At 43.8% G+C, this 15508-nt stretch overlaps 1 protein-coding gene across 2 annotated transcripts in view; it reads right to left on the bottom strand.

Annotated features, from left to right (window-relative positions):
• The window catches only part of nelfb (negative elongation factor complex member B), a 41988-nt gene that overhangs the window by 14915 nt on the left and 11565 nt on the right, over positions 1–15508 (bottom strand). For both annotated transcript variants that reach the window (XM_078425802.1, XM_078425803.1), the window contains exons 7-9: positions 12754–12856; positions 4963–5058; positions 2588–2730 (exon numbers count right to left, since the gene is read on the bottom strand). In XM_078425802.1, coding sequence (XP_078281928.1) covers positions 2588–2730; positions 4963–5058; positions 12754–12856 — 342 coding nt within the window. The remainder of the gene's footprint in view (positions 1–2587; positions 2731–4962; positions 5059–12753; positions 12857–15508) is intronic.

Raw genomic sequence — 15508 nt, 5'->3', positions numbered from 1 at the left:
CAGCGACCCCCACACACTAAGACAATCCTACATACTAGGGACAATTTACATTTGTACCGAGCCAATTAGCCTGCAAATCTGTACTTCTTTGTAGTGTAGGAGGAAATTGGATCTCCCAGAGAAAACCCACGCAAGTCATGGGGCGAAAGTACAAACTCCGTATAGACAGCACCCATATTCTGGATCAGACCTAGGTCACTACCACTGTGAGGCAGCATCTCTACCGTTGTACCACTGTCCTGCCCTGTCACATCTGGTTGTAAATTGTGTGGGCTATTAAATGGGCTTCCAAATCCATCCCAGTCTTTAACAATGGCAGGGTCCAGCAAAGAGTCAATGACAAAGCTCAAGTAGCTACAGTCTGAAGTGCTGAGTAGATAATCCGTCTCGGCTTCCTCCTGAGAGCTGACCAACACAAAATCTCATCTATGCCAATTCAGTCCACTCTATGTGATCCCATGGAGCAGCTGGGAGAACTGGATTTAGAGCAAGTGATGGGACTATACCAACTGAAGAAATGAAGATTTGCACAGCTCCAGCCAAACTGTTCCAGCATAGTTACAACACTGGCATCTACCACCTCCACCACCTGGGTACCCAGATTCTATTCAGGGTACAGAAGCAATTCGGGGTTGTTAAATGTTCTGAAAATTTAGGAAAACGGTGAATGGAAAAACATAACCATTATTTGAGATAAAACAAGTTTAAGTGTTACAAATTTAAAATTTGTTCTCCAAAATTTATGGTAAAAGATTCCTCTACTATTGTGGGATTTCTGCCAGTTTCCTTTTATCTATTTAGTTTCTTAAACTACCAAGGAGCCAAGTGCTCTGTATTTTGCTGTTCAAAGTGTGTGGCCATTTTAGTTTAGTTTTAGAGTTTAGAGATACAGCGCGGAAACTGGCCCTTCGAGTTCATGCTGACCAGCGATCCCCGTTACACTAGCACACCCTACACACTAGGGATAATTTACAATTTTAACCAAAGCCAATTAACCTACAAACCTGTACATCTTTAGAATGTGGGAGAAAACCAGAGCATCAGGGCAAAACCCACACGGTCATGGGGAGAAGGTACAAACTCCGTACAGACAGCACCCATAGTCAGGATCGAACCCGGGTCTCTGGCGCTGTAAGGCCATAACTCTACCACTGCACCCCCGTGCCGACCGTATTTTAATACCACGCAATGTAGGGATCGGCTTTGGGGCCTTACTTTCTACAACCCTTGCAAGTAGCCTGGATGAAAATGATGGTCCGGTTGCCACGTTTGCTGATGACACAAGATTGACAGGAAATAAAAATGTGAAGAGAAAACTATATAGGCATGCAAATGTCTAGTGAGTGGCAAAGATGTGGCAGATGGAGTATAATGGAGAAAAAGTGGAATTGGAAGAGAAAACCCCCCCCAAAAAACCCACTTTATTTCAATGGTGAGAGATTATCGAGCTCAGAAATGCAAAAGCATTTTGTCTGGGTTTCCTAGTGCTGGATTGGCAAATGGCTGGGCTGCAGTAAAGCAGGTAATTAGCAAAGTTAACAATGCTTATATGCTTATAACAAGTTTATTGCTAGGGTGGGGAATACAAAAGTAGTGAGGTTATGGTGAACCTACACGTGGAATATCATGCACAGCATGATCCCCCTATTTAAGCAAGGACACTAAATGCAGTAGAAGCATTTTAAAGAACATTTACCAAATAAGCATGTGGAATATTCCCGACTTTGTTCCTAGAAACACAGGGGGATTTGAGGTGATGTAATAGAGGTGTGTAAGGTCCAGAGGGAAATAGATAGGGTAAGTCTTTTACCCAGGGTAAAGGAATCAACAACCAGAGGACATAGGTTTCAGGTGAGAGGGAAAAGATTTAATAGGGACTTGAGGAGCAGATTTTACACACAAAGGGAAGTGGGTATATGGAACGAGCTGCCGGAGGAGGTAATTGTGGCAGGTGCTATAATAACAACATTTAAAAGTCTTTGGACAGGTACATTGATAGGAAAGGTTTAGGGCATTACGGACAAAACACGGACAAGTTGTACGTGTAGATAGGGCATCTTGGATAGCATGGACAAGTTGGGCTGAAGGGCCGCTTTTGCGGCCTACAAGGGCAGGTTGGCCAGCTACGCTTGTATGGAGTTTGGAAGAATGACATGCTATCTGATTACAATACAACGAATACAGGATACCAAGGGATCTTGACAGAGTGGATGTGGAAATAAAGTTTCTATTTATTATAGAAACTATGGCTAGAATCTACGGCGAGCTATAAAAAACAAATGATCTTCAGTTAAGACAGAGATACACTGGAATTTATCTCAGGGGTTCATGAGCTTCTGGAACTTAATTCCATGACATTTGAGGGAGAAGAGTCTTTGAATATTTTTACGGCAACAGTAATATTCCTAATAAACCGTGTAAAAAGTTACTTTGGGTGTAGATGAATATGGAGTCAGTTACAATCGCACATGTGCTGCTCTTAATTTATATATGTGCAAATATTGTGCAATGCTTCCAATGTTATCACAAAAATAATAAATTTAGTTTTGCATTTCAATAGATGAAATTTACAGTAAGAAAGACCTACTTGATAAAGGATTCTGGAAGACTTGTGGGGTACAGGTTTGCAGCTTTCTCCTCCGTTGGCAGTTTTTGGTCCACGTTGAAACTGTGATCATCTACCACAAAGGCCATTAGGTTTGGTAAGAATTTGGTGATGAGTTCTATCTCCTGCATAAGGACCACAGGTAGAATTTCTGGTTGGAAACTATTATAAAATATTACAGGCAGTGAATATTGTAGTCAACCCTCATTATTACAGACTTCTTTATAACAGATTTTGGATATTGCAGACAGCCTCTTTAAGAACATCGGGTGCTAGTTATACTGCAAAGGCTGTTGAAATTGAAACGGCATAGAAAGTGACATGCAATTGCTTCCATCGACAATTTGCTCTATTAAGCAACGCAACATACAGCTTTAGTATTTATAGCTTGCAGTAACAAATATGATTTTTTTAGCTGTTAAAAAAAACTCTGAAAAAGAACAGCAGGTTCGGTAGGTTAATGTCTTTGAAAGGAGACAATAGACAATAGGTGCAGGAGTAGGCCATTCGGTCATTCGAGCCAGCACCGCCATTCACTGTGATCATGGCTGATCATTCACAATCAGTACCCCGTTCCTGCCTTCTCCCCATACCCTATCTTTAAGAGCTCTATCCAGCTCTCTCTTGAAAGCATCTAGATAATTGGCCTCCACTGCCTTCTGAGGCAGAGAATTCCACAGATTTACAACTCTCTGACTGAAAAAGTTTTTCCTCATCTCTGTTCTAAATGGCCTACCCCATATTCTTAAACTGTGGCCCCTGGTTCTGGACTCCCCCAACATTGGGAACATGTTTCCTGCCTCTAACGTGCCAATCCCTTAATAATCTTATGTTTCAATAAGATCCCCCCTCATCCTTCTAAATTCCGATGTATATAAGCCTAGTTGCTCCAGTCTTTCAACATACGACAGTCCCGCCATTCCGAGAATTAACTTAGTGAATCTACGCTGCACTCCCTCAATAGCAAGAATGTCATTCCTCAAATTTGGAGACCAAAACTGCACACAGTACTCCAGGTGCGGTCTCACTAGGGCCCTGTACAACTGCAGTAGGGCCTCTTTGCTCCGGTGCTCAACTCCTCTTGTCATAAAGGCCAACATGCCATTAGCTTTTTTCACTGCCTGCTGTACCTGCATGCTAACTTTAAGTGACTGATGAACAAGGACACCCAGATCTCTTTGTATTTCCCCATTTCCTAACTTGACACCATTCTGATAATAATCTGCCTTCCTGTTCTTACCACTAAAGTGGATAACCTCACATTTATCCACATTAAACTGCATCTGCCCACTCACACAACCTATCCAAGTCACCCTGCATCCTCATAGCATCCTCCTCACAGTTCACACTGCCACCCAGCTTTGTGTCATCCGCAAATTTGCGAATGTTACTTTTAATCCCTTCATCCAAGTCATCAATATATATTGTAAATAGCTGCGGCCCCAGCACCGAGCCTTGCGGTACCCCACTAGTCACTACCTGCCATTCTGAAAGGGACCTGTTAATCCCTACACTTTGCATTCAATCTCTGAATGTGGGAATTAGCAGCAGAGGCAGCGGTTATTGCCGTTCTCCGGCTGGGCTGGACAAGGTGGTGCTGGGCGGGCGGCCTCCTTGGGGTGAGGGAGGTCCCACTGGGCTCTCAGTGACGGGGCATGCAGGATTCTGCGGCACCCGGGCACTGATATCAATGGGGGACAAACCCTTACTCGGTCATAGCGGACAATTGGCAATAACGGAAACGAGGGTTTACTGTACACACATTGTTGAAGATACCAGCATAGGTCCTGTATCAAGTCTTTCTTTGTGCCTCAAATGTCGATGATGTAATCTATTTTTAAACCTACAAATTAAAAAACTGTTTCTATGCAGCTTCAGTCTATTAAATGTGTACTTGACTTACACAGTCAAACTTAGAGAGTCTAAGATTTTACCAGGACGAAAAGCTATGAATTCAACTATTAACTCACATTTGGTTTCACAAACAAAGACTTTATCAAACAAATTATAATGTGCAATTCTTCTCTTATTTTAAACTTTGCTTTAATGGGAAAATATAATCAAGGTGAAAACATGTTTACAATTTATTCTATCATGTGGCACGTCCAAAGGGCACTCTAGTGACCACTCAGGACTTCCACATTAAAACATTATAGGCAGATGTTAAGTATTCAAGAAAATCCAAAGCAGTCTGTAACAGTTTGATAGCTGAAGTAAACAGCAGAATAAATTGGATTTAATATGCAAGAAAGTAATTTTAAATCAAGTTAGCTACTTACAAATAATTTCAGTAACCTATCAAAATGTAGAATATTTGCAATAAATATATTACACAATAATTAGATTTTCTAACTTACCATTTTTGGTTCCTTGAAAACCTGACTGTCGATCATATCCCAGGCCCCTTGTCCCAGGGAGAGCATTCGCAGCAAGAGGAGCAGGTCTGCACTGTCCTGATCAATTACACAATTTACAACATTTTTATTTGTTAGATATCTAATATTGCGACAGAGACTGTCACTCCCGCATTGGTCTCTTCAGCCACAAGCGACGCTGCTCTAGCCGAGGAGTGGAGCAAGCAGACAACTAGGATCCATCACCCATGGTCAGCCATGACCGGGGGGGCCTAAGTAAAGATGCTACCAAAAATCACACAATGCTCGAGAACACTATGCAGAGAGCTTGGAATAGCGCAGGCCTCTATTTGCATACAAGTATTATTACACCAAAGCCTGTATTTTTATCATACATGCAACGCGGCAAATCATCTCAGGGTTTCACACTCCCGACTATCAAAAAACTGGCGTGAAAGCAGATATTAAAAACAGAAAAATAGCTTGTTCAATTCACTTTTAAAGAGGAGGCCAGAAAAAAATCAATCTGGAGTTATTGCCCTCAACACAGCAATAAAATCCTCAGGGAGAACGCAACATTTTCATTATCAAAAATGTTCTGGTAGCTCTGTAATGGAGTCAAAATTATGCTTTCATAGTGTCTTTATTTCAAGATAAAAATGCTTCTGAAATTATAGATAGGGAATTATGAGCTATTCACACAATGACAGGTCTGTTGGCTTCAAGAACCTCCTCTTTATTTATGGAGACTTGTACTGGAATGTCCCTTCACTGAATCCTCCAATTAAAAGTCTGTATATATGGATGAAAAGTATTCATTTAGTACCTAGACATTCTGGATCCAAGCAGTTTACCCTGTGCCACTAATGGTTATTCTTTTTCCCTTAATATACTTAGAACATAGAACAATGGTGCACAGGAAGAGGGCAACAGCCCAGAATGTCCGTGCTGACCATGATGCCAACATCAACTGATCTCATCTGCCTCCACGTCAACCATGTCCCTCCATTCCCTGCATATCCATGTGCCTATCTAAAAGTCTCTTAAGCGCTATGATCATATCTGCCTCCACCACCACCCCTGGCAGCACACTGCAGGCACCAACCACCCACTGTGTTAAACATTGCTCTGCACATTCTGGTAAACCTTTCCTGCATCCTCTCCACTACCATCGCACATTTCCTGTAAGGGCCGACCAGAAATACACGTAATATTCCAAATGAAGTCTAACCAATTTTTATAGAACTGTATCATGACTTCCTGGCTCTTACAGTGCTACTGTTTGAGCTATGACTTTGGATCCCAAGATCCCTCTTTACATTACTGCGGTTGAGGGTCCTACCACTATGCAGACCTAACTGCATACTTTCTCCTTACTTTGACATTCCCAAATGCAACACCTCCTACTTGCCCAGATTAATTGCTGTCTGCCATTTCTCAGTTCATGTCCATAACTGATCCATATCCAACTGTATCCTTTGATAAAAATAAGAGGAAGCATATTTATTTTTCAAATTGCAGGGGCTGGGGGATTGGTGATGGTGTTAGGAGGTTGGGGACAGTTAGAGAATAGAAGGGATATGCAGTGCCCTCCAGATATGCAGCGCCCTTCAGTGCCTGAGACAAAGACCCATCATTTATTTATTTGCCTCCACAATTTGAGATTTGTAATAGAAAAAAATCACATGTGGTTAAAGTGCACATTGTCAGATTTTATTAAAGACCTTTTTTATACATTTTGGTTTCACCATGTAGAAATTACAGCAATGTTTATACATAGTCTCCCCATTTCCAGGGCACCGTAGCGTTTAGGACACATGATTTCACAGCCATGTAATTGCTTGTAATTGCTCACGTTGTTTAATTGCCTCCCTAATGCAGGTTTAAGAGAGCTCTCAGCACAGTTTCTCCTCCAGTCTTTCCATCACCTTTGGAAACTTTTATTGCTGTTTATCAACATGAGGACCAAAGTTGGGCCAATGAAGGTCAAAGAAGCCATTATGAGACTGAGAAACAAAAATAAAACTGTAAGAGTCATCAGCCAAACCTTAGGCTTACCACAATCAACTGTTTGGAACATCATTAAGAGATAGAGCTTACTAATTAATCGCAATGGGACTGGCAAGACAAGGAAGACCTCCACAACTGCTGACAGAAGCATTCTCTCTATAATAAAGAAAAATCACCAAACACCTGTCCGACAGATCAGAAATACTCTTCAGGAGTCAGGTGTTGATTTGTCAATGACTACCGTCCGCAGAAGACTTAATGAACAGAAATATAGAGGCTACACTGCAAGATGCAAACCACTGGTTAGCCGCAAAAATAGGATGCTCAGGTTACAGTTTGCCAAGAAGTACTTAAAAGAACCACAGTTCTGGAAAAAGGTGGACAGATGAGACGAAGATTAACTTATATCAGAGTGATGGCAAGAGCAAAGTATAGAGGAGAGCAACTGCCCAAGATCCAAAGCATACTACGTCATCTGTGAAACACGGTGGTGGGGGTGTTATGGCCTGGGCATGTATGGCTGCTGAAGGTACTGGCTCACTTATCTTCATTGATGACACAACTGCTAATGGTAGTAGCATAATGAATTTTGAAGTGTTTCGACACATCCTATCTGCTCAACTTCTAACAAATGCCTGAAAACTCATTGGCCGGCGGTTCATTCTACAGCAAGACAATAATCTAAAATATACTGCTAAAGCAACAAACGAGTTTTTCAAAGCTAAAAAATTGTCACTTCTTGAGTGGCCTGTGATGTATACATGCAACAATATGGCAAAGCTGCATGTGATGTACACAATATGGTAAAGCTGTGCTTAACAGAGTTAAAATGGCGATCTTGTGTCCAGACAACTTAAGTCTCCAACTTAATGCGTGCTTTAGAGAATGATACTGAGTAGAACGTATCATTAATTGGCAACGAGGATAAACTTGTTTTGAAGTTTCGTCTGGTGACTTGCTGTTGTGGCTACAATGGCTATTTTTTAGCTCAATAGGGGAATTTGATGTTGCACATGGCGACTGGGTGCAGTACGCCGAGCGCATTGAACATTACTTCCGAGCCAACGACATTACAGATGCAGGAAAGAAGAGGGCCATATTGCTTTCCGTGTGTGGAGGACCAACGTACAGACTCATCTCGAGTTTACTTGCCCCACAGAAACCTGGGCAAGTCGAATATTCTGAGATTGTGTCAACAGTCACGAATCACAAGGTCCCGAAACCATCGGTCATCGGTCATCGTCCAGCGTTACAAATTCAACTCTCGTCATCGTCAACCGGGTGAGTCAGTCGCTGATTATGTGGCCGAGTTACATCACCTCGCTGAACATTGTGCTTATGGTTCGAATCTCAAGGAAATGTTACGTGATCATTTGGTGTGTGGGATTGATGATGACCGCATTTAGCGTCGATTATTGTCGGAAGCCACGCTGGATTTCGACAAGGCACTCGGTATCGCCACCGCTATGGAGACGGCAGACCGCAATACGGCTGATCTCCGTGACGGGAAACAAAGGCCAAGCGAAGCGATAAACAAAATCGCAAAATCAAGGGGGCCTCACAGTGGTCCCCAAGTGGGGAACCGTAAGAGGATCTTCGTGTTATCGCTGTGGTGGCTCTCCCCACGCTGACCTGAACGACTGTCCAGCAAAACAGGAGTGTTTCAACTACGGTAAAAAAGGGCATTTCTCACGGGTGTGCAGGTCGAGTGGGAAAAATGCTCAGCGTGGAAGGAAAAAACAGCAGAAAAAGCAGTCAGCCGGAAAAACGGAAAAAAGCCACCAACTGACAGAGGAAGGTGATGTGTATGGTCTTTAGCATACTGAAAGTGAGAAGAAGAAAGTTACTCCTTTCACTGTGGACATGTGTGTGGGGGGGAAGACTATCCCCATGCAAATCGACACCGGAGCTGGAGTTACGCTTATCAGTGAAGAGACGTGGAAGGCCCAGTGGGGAAAAGGTGAAAGGTTACGCCTTCGTGATAGCACCGTGGTTCTCCGTACCTACACTGGAGAGAAAGTGGAATTGTTGGGAGAATGTTCGGTGCCTGTCTCTCACAACCAGCAAACAGCGACGCTCAAGCTGCTGGTAGCGAAGGGGGCGGGGCCAAGCCTACTTGGCCGTGAGTGGTTGAAAGTTCTGCGACTCAACTGGCAGGAGGTGAACCAGGTCAACGTGAACGACCGCCTGCAGAGCCTCCTCTCCAAATAAGGTGACCTCTTCAAAGCGTAACTCGGGATGCTCAAAGGCATCGAAGTCGACATCTACATCGACCCGGCCGTAGCACCGAAATTCAGCAAGGCTCGATCAGTGCCGCTGGCCCGTCGCGATCATCGCCAATTAGATCGCCTACAGGAGAAAATCATAGAACCCGTTCCACACTCGAAATGGACATCGCGTACAAACCTAGCTCAGCCAATGCCAAGCAGACCCGCTTAGCTGACTCCCACGACGAGCGACGGTATCGCAAGCGCCAATACCAGGAGAAATCGCAATTTCATTTTTAAGTGCCTCCTACACTTTTTATACTCTTTAATTCTCGAAATCTGCCCTCCGATTCCTCTTTGCTCTTTATCCTACGCCTGATATCGTTCAACATCCAGTGTTCCCTGTACTTGTTACCACATGCCCTGTGCTTTTACCATTACAGGACACTATTTCTCCTTTAAATGTTTCCCATTCCCATGTAGACTTACTTCCAAGCTGATGCTCCCAGATTTTTGCCCAATCCTCCCAAATGTCCCTGAAGTTTTGCCCTCCCTCAATTTAAGACATTTAGTTTAGTTTAGATATACAGCGCGGAAACTGGCCATTCGGCCACCGAGTCCACACTAGACTAGCACTATCTTACACACTGGGGACAATTTACAATCTTTACCAAACCCAATTAATCTACAAACCTGTACGTCTTTGGAGTGTGGGAGGAAACTGGAGCATCCAGGGAAAACCCACGCGTTCACGGGGAGAACAAAAACCATGCAGACAGCAGCCATAGTCAGGATTGAGCCCTGGTTTATCGCTGTGATTTCCATAAGAACGTTGAAATATATGGGGTTGTGGTCACTATCTCCAAACTATTTCTCCACAAACTCTCCCTCTACCTAACCAGTTACACTACTTAAGATAAGGTCTAGTAATGTTTCTTTCCTTGTTAATCTATCTACTGACTGCGTTAAAAAGCTCTGCTGGATACACCTCAAAAATATGAAAAACAATCCAAAACATATTCTAAAACAATCTGTTAATATTCAAGACGTTGAAACCACTTTGTACTATAACCCTATTTTATTACCTTTGATATTTCTGAAGCTGGAAAGTACAGAGAAACTTGACAAGGATGTTGCCCGGACTCGAGGGAGGATGGGGGGTAATCTTGGAGAGGTGTATAAGATCATGAGGAGAAAAGATAGGTTAAATGTACAAAGTCTCTTATCCAGAATAGGGGAATCAAGAACCAGGGACATAGGTTTATGGTGAGGGGAAAGATTTAATAGGGACCTGAGGAGCAACTTTTCACTCAGAGGGTGGCTGCGTGGAAGAAGCTGGTGGAGAAGGGAGTTGAGGCAGATACTACAACAACATTTACAAGGCGTTTGGACAAGTACATAGATAGGAAAGGTTTAGATGGAATGTGTAGGAAGGGACTGCAGATGCTATTTTTAAACCAATGATCAATGGTGGTGTAGGAGCCATGTGTGTTTATGTTAACTAATTTAGCATATTATTTTGTATCTTGCTGTATTATTTTTGCCCACTTGGCGGTTGTCGTGAGATGAATAGATATATGGGCATAATGGACAGGGAGGAGCCAGAATTAGGAGTATATCTGGAACTAGAGACAGGAGGGGGCAGACACTGGGAGTATGGAGAGATATAGTTCTTACCAGACCCGTGACGAGAGTTGAATTCTTGGGGAGTTACAGACCTGTTTTGTACAACTACTTCAATAAATTACTAATTAAACTGAAACGTCTTGAAGATCTCTCTGCTGGGGCTCTGCGTCAAGATCGATCACTCCTACTCTCTGTGAAGTAATGGCAAGCGAAAAGTGGCTGAAGTTACCATCACAGGTGGAATAACTTAGCGGAACAGGCAGCATCTCTGGAGAGAAGGAATGGATGACGTTTCGGGTCGAGACCCTTGACCTGAAACGTCACCCATTCCTTCTCTCCAGTGCTGTTGCCTGTCCTGCTGAGTTACCCCAGCATTTTGCGTCTATCTAAGGTTTAGAAGGATACTAGCAAAGAGGGCCCGTTGGGCCCGTCCCCACACCCCCCATTCTCTCCTCCCCCAGCCCCACTCTTACTCTCCAAGTGTGCCACACCCCCCATTCTCACCTCCCCCAACCCCAATCTTACTCTCCCCACACCCCCCCTTTCCCCACGACCTCCCCTTTTCCCAGTACCCCTATTTCCCCCACCAACAAGCCCCCTCCGGACGACCCCTGTTGTCCCCCTCCCCAGTCCCCATTCTCAGACCCCGCCACCATTCTCTCTCCCCCAGACACACTCTTACTCTCCCCCACCCCCCCTTTCGCCAGCACACCCCTTTCCCCTACTCTCTCTTGCCCCCAGCACCAACAGGTCCGGGGGGGGGGGGGAGCGCATCAGTGAAAGGTCGGGGGGGGAGGGGGGAGCGCATTAGTGAAAGGTCCGGGGGGGGGGGAGAGAGCATCAGTGAAAGATCCGGGGGGGGGAGATAGCGGGGAGAGGATCTCTCGGGTGTGGGAGAGAGGAGAGAAGCAAGGGGAGAGAGGGGCACAGACGCACAGCAGCGCCACGCTGAAAGCCTTCAATAAATCAGTAGGAGGGGGGTGCATGGGCATTTTGACGTCACACGCTGAAGGCCATGGAAAAGACGGCTGGAATTTTTTTTTAAAAACTAAAACCTCTGTAACTTAAAAAATATACGACCGAATCAAATAAAAATATCATTTTCCAGCAGCGTTCAGCGTGGTGATTAAGGCGGTGCAAACATCGTGGCGGTACGGTTCACCGTTTTTGCCGAAAATCAGCCGAAAAAATGAGAGATTTAAAAAAAGACTTTTAAACCTCTGTAACTTAAAAAATATACGACCGAATTAAATAACAATATCATTTTCGGCAAGCGTCCAGCGGTGTGATTAAGGCGGTGCAAAAATTGTGGCGCTACGCCTCACCGTTTTGCAGAAATCAGCCGAAATCACTGTCACAAATATACATACAAGTCAGAGTTTTAGTAAGATTAGATGGGAAGGTCGGAGTATTGTAGATGGGGCATCTTGGTTGCCATGGGCTTTGGGCCAAAGGGCCTGTTTCCGTGGAGGACTCTATTTGCGATTTGCTCCCAGTGACCATTAGCAGGTCTGCAAAGTGACAACACTTTATTTTTGTTTTAATCTCTACCTGTATGGTTTCATTTGAGGAGTTAACGGGGCTATTCTCCCTCAATACTGAAGTAATGCATTCCTTGACCAACCGTGCAGTACTGTCACCTTTTTTTATTCCCTTTTGTCTATGAAGTCTTGCTCTAAATATATTCTCTATTTAGCCTTTTTTAAACAATTACTGCCATTAAAGTAGCAGCTGACAAATTTTGAACACTATTTAATAACCAGTTACACATTATAATATGTCAGAAGCTACCCTTGGAGGGTGTCAGAATATTTTAAATATCAAAATGTGTCTAAATCTATTCTGGAAACTACCTGGGTACAAACGTGTTAAAATTATGAAGGTCAAGTTCAAGTGAAACATGGCTGAGACAAGGCACCAGGTTTCAGAAAAGATGCCAAACAGTACTTACTCTGGGTAATGCATCCTGGCTGACCAACTCCTGTAGGTTCTTCACAGTACTCAGAGCCAATGTATTTATTGCAAACGGGTCACAGAGGATCATTGAGAGGTCACTACAACAGACAGAGTGGTAACTAAGCATTCCACATCAAAGTGGCCCCAGATGCATATAATAAACAAAAGGAGTAGGAAGCAATATTATGTGACAACACATCAAATATCCCAACAGGCTTTGGGAGGAATGCAGAAACAAGGAACTGCAGATTCTGGTTTATGAAAATAAACATAAAGTGCTGGAGTACCTCAGCAGGTCATGCAGCATCTCTGGAGACCATGTAAAGGTGAAGTTATGAGTAGGGACCCTACTTCAGACTCTAATGCGTGGACCGTGGAAAGTGCGGACAGGTAACATAATTATGTTCTCACTAGTCTGATAAAACAATAGACAATAGGTGCAGGAGTAGGCCATTCGGCCCTTCGAGCCAGCACCACCATTCAATGTGATCATAGCAGATCTTTCCCAATCAGTACCCCGTTCCTGCCTTCTCCCCATACCCCCTGACTCCACTATCCTTAAGAGCTCTATCTAGCTCTCTCTTGAAAGCACTCAGAGAATTGGCCTCCACCGCCTTCTGAGGCAGGGAATTCCAGATTTACAACTCTCTGACTGAAAATGTTTTTCCTCATCTTCATTCTAAATGGCCTACCCCTTATTCTTAAACTGTGCCCCCTGGTTCTGGACTCCCCCAACAATGGTAACATGTTTCCTGCCTCTAACGTGTCCAACCCCTTAATAATCTTATATGTTTCAATAAGATCCCCGCTCATCCTTCTAAATTCCAGTGTATACAAGCCTTGTCGATCCAGTCTTTCATCATTAGACAGTCCCGCCATTCTGGGAATTAACCTAGTAAACCTATTCTGCACGCCCTCAATAGCAAGAATATCCTTCCTCAAATTTGGAGACCAAAACTGCACATAGTACTCCAGGTGTGGTCTCTCCAGGGAACTGTACAACTGCAGAAGGACCTCTTTGCTCCTATACTCAACTCCTCTTGTTATGTAGGCCAACATTCCATTGGCTTTCTTCACTGCCTGCTGTACCTGCATGCTTCCTTTCAGTGACTGATGCACCAGGACACCCAGATCTCGTTGTTCGTCCCCTTTTCCTAACTTGACACCATTTAGATAATAATCTGCCTTCCTATTCTTACCACCAAAGTGGATAACCTCACACTTATATACATTAAACTGCATCTGCCATGCATTCGCCCACTCACACAACCTGTCCAAGTCACCCTGCAACCTCATAGCATCTTCCTCACAGTTCACACTGCCACCCAGGTTTGTGTCATCCGCAAATTTGCTAATATTACTTTTAATCCCTCCATCCAAGTCATTACTGTATATTGTAAATAGCTGCGGTCCCAGCACCGAGCCTTGCGGTACCACACTAGTCACAGCCTGCCATTCTGAAAAGGGACCCATTTATCCCCACTCTCTGCTTTCTGTCTGCCAACCAATTTTCTATCCATGTCAATACCCTACCCCCAATACCATGCGCTCTAATTTTGCCCACTAATCTCCTATGTGAGACCTTGTCGAAGGCTTTCTGAAAGTCAAGGTACACTACATCCACCGGCTCTCCCCTGTCCATTTTCCTAGTTACATCCTCAAAAAATTCCAGAAGATTAGTCAAGCATTATTTCCCGTTCGTAAATCCATGCTGACTCGGAACGATCCTGTTACTGCTATCCAAATGCTCCGCAATTGTATTTTATAATTGACTCCAGCATCTTCCCCACCACTGATGTCAGACTAACTGGTCTATAATTTCCTATTTTCTCTCTCCCTCCTTTCTTAAAAAGTGGGATAACATTAGCTACCCTCCAATCCACAGGAACTGATCCTGAATCGATAGGACATTGGAAAATGATCACCAATGCGTCCATGATTTCTAGAGCCACCTCCTTAAGTACCCTGGGATGCAGACCATCAGGCCCTGGGGATTTATCAGGGATTTAAAAGACAATGTGTTTTGTTTACTAAGCCTTTGGATGAGTGATAACATGAGAGTCATGGGTGCCCTGGGTAAAACAAATACTTCCTTTGGAAGAATGCAATAACATTGATGGCGACAACCGTCACAAGAAGGAGGGAGCCAGATTCAAAGCTCAGTAAAGCAGGTCCCAATCCAAAACATCACTTATCCATGATCACCAGACATGCTGCCTGAACCGCTGAGTTGTTCCAGCATTGTGTGTCAGGCTTTGGGAGGATGGATTTATGTAGAGAGAGAAATGCTGAACCATGAAAACAAACAAGTACATTGAAATAGGTCACATGATTAGCATCTATGAGAGCTAAAGCTACAAGGTTATGTAGTGTGGCCTTAAGATATGGTGCCTGGGAACAACCATCTTCCAAAAGATTGTATGATGAGAAAGAATGTGTGGACAGGCAACATAATTACGATCTCTCTCGTCTGATAAGGATAGAAGTTGTATTTTGTTTATTCAGCCTTTGGATGTGACAACTTGAAATGATTGATGTGGGCGTCGTGAGAGCCCTGGATTCCCATGGAAGATTGAAGGAAAAAAATCATGTAAAAGAAAGGCGGTCTTGGACATCGATGGCAACAACCCGGGAACAACCATCGCAAGAAGGAAGGACCGAATTTCTGCTAACGGGAAACACTCCACGTCAAAGTTGGATAGCCTACAATTGCTAAATGTCATGCAGGAGAACTTTTTATTCTGAATATA

The sequence above is a fragment of the Rhinoraja longicauda genome, chromosome 31 (assembly GCF_053455715.1).
Source record: "Rhinoraja longicauda isolate Sanriku21f chromosome 31, sRhiLon1.1, whole genome shotgun sequence".
Taxonomy (NCBI): domain Eukaryota; kingdom Metazoa; phylum Chordata; class Chondrichthyes; order Rajiformes; family Arhynchobatidae; genus Rhinoraja; species Rhinoraja longicauda.
This window is presented reverse-complemented; position numbering and strand designations above follow the sequence as displayed.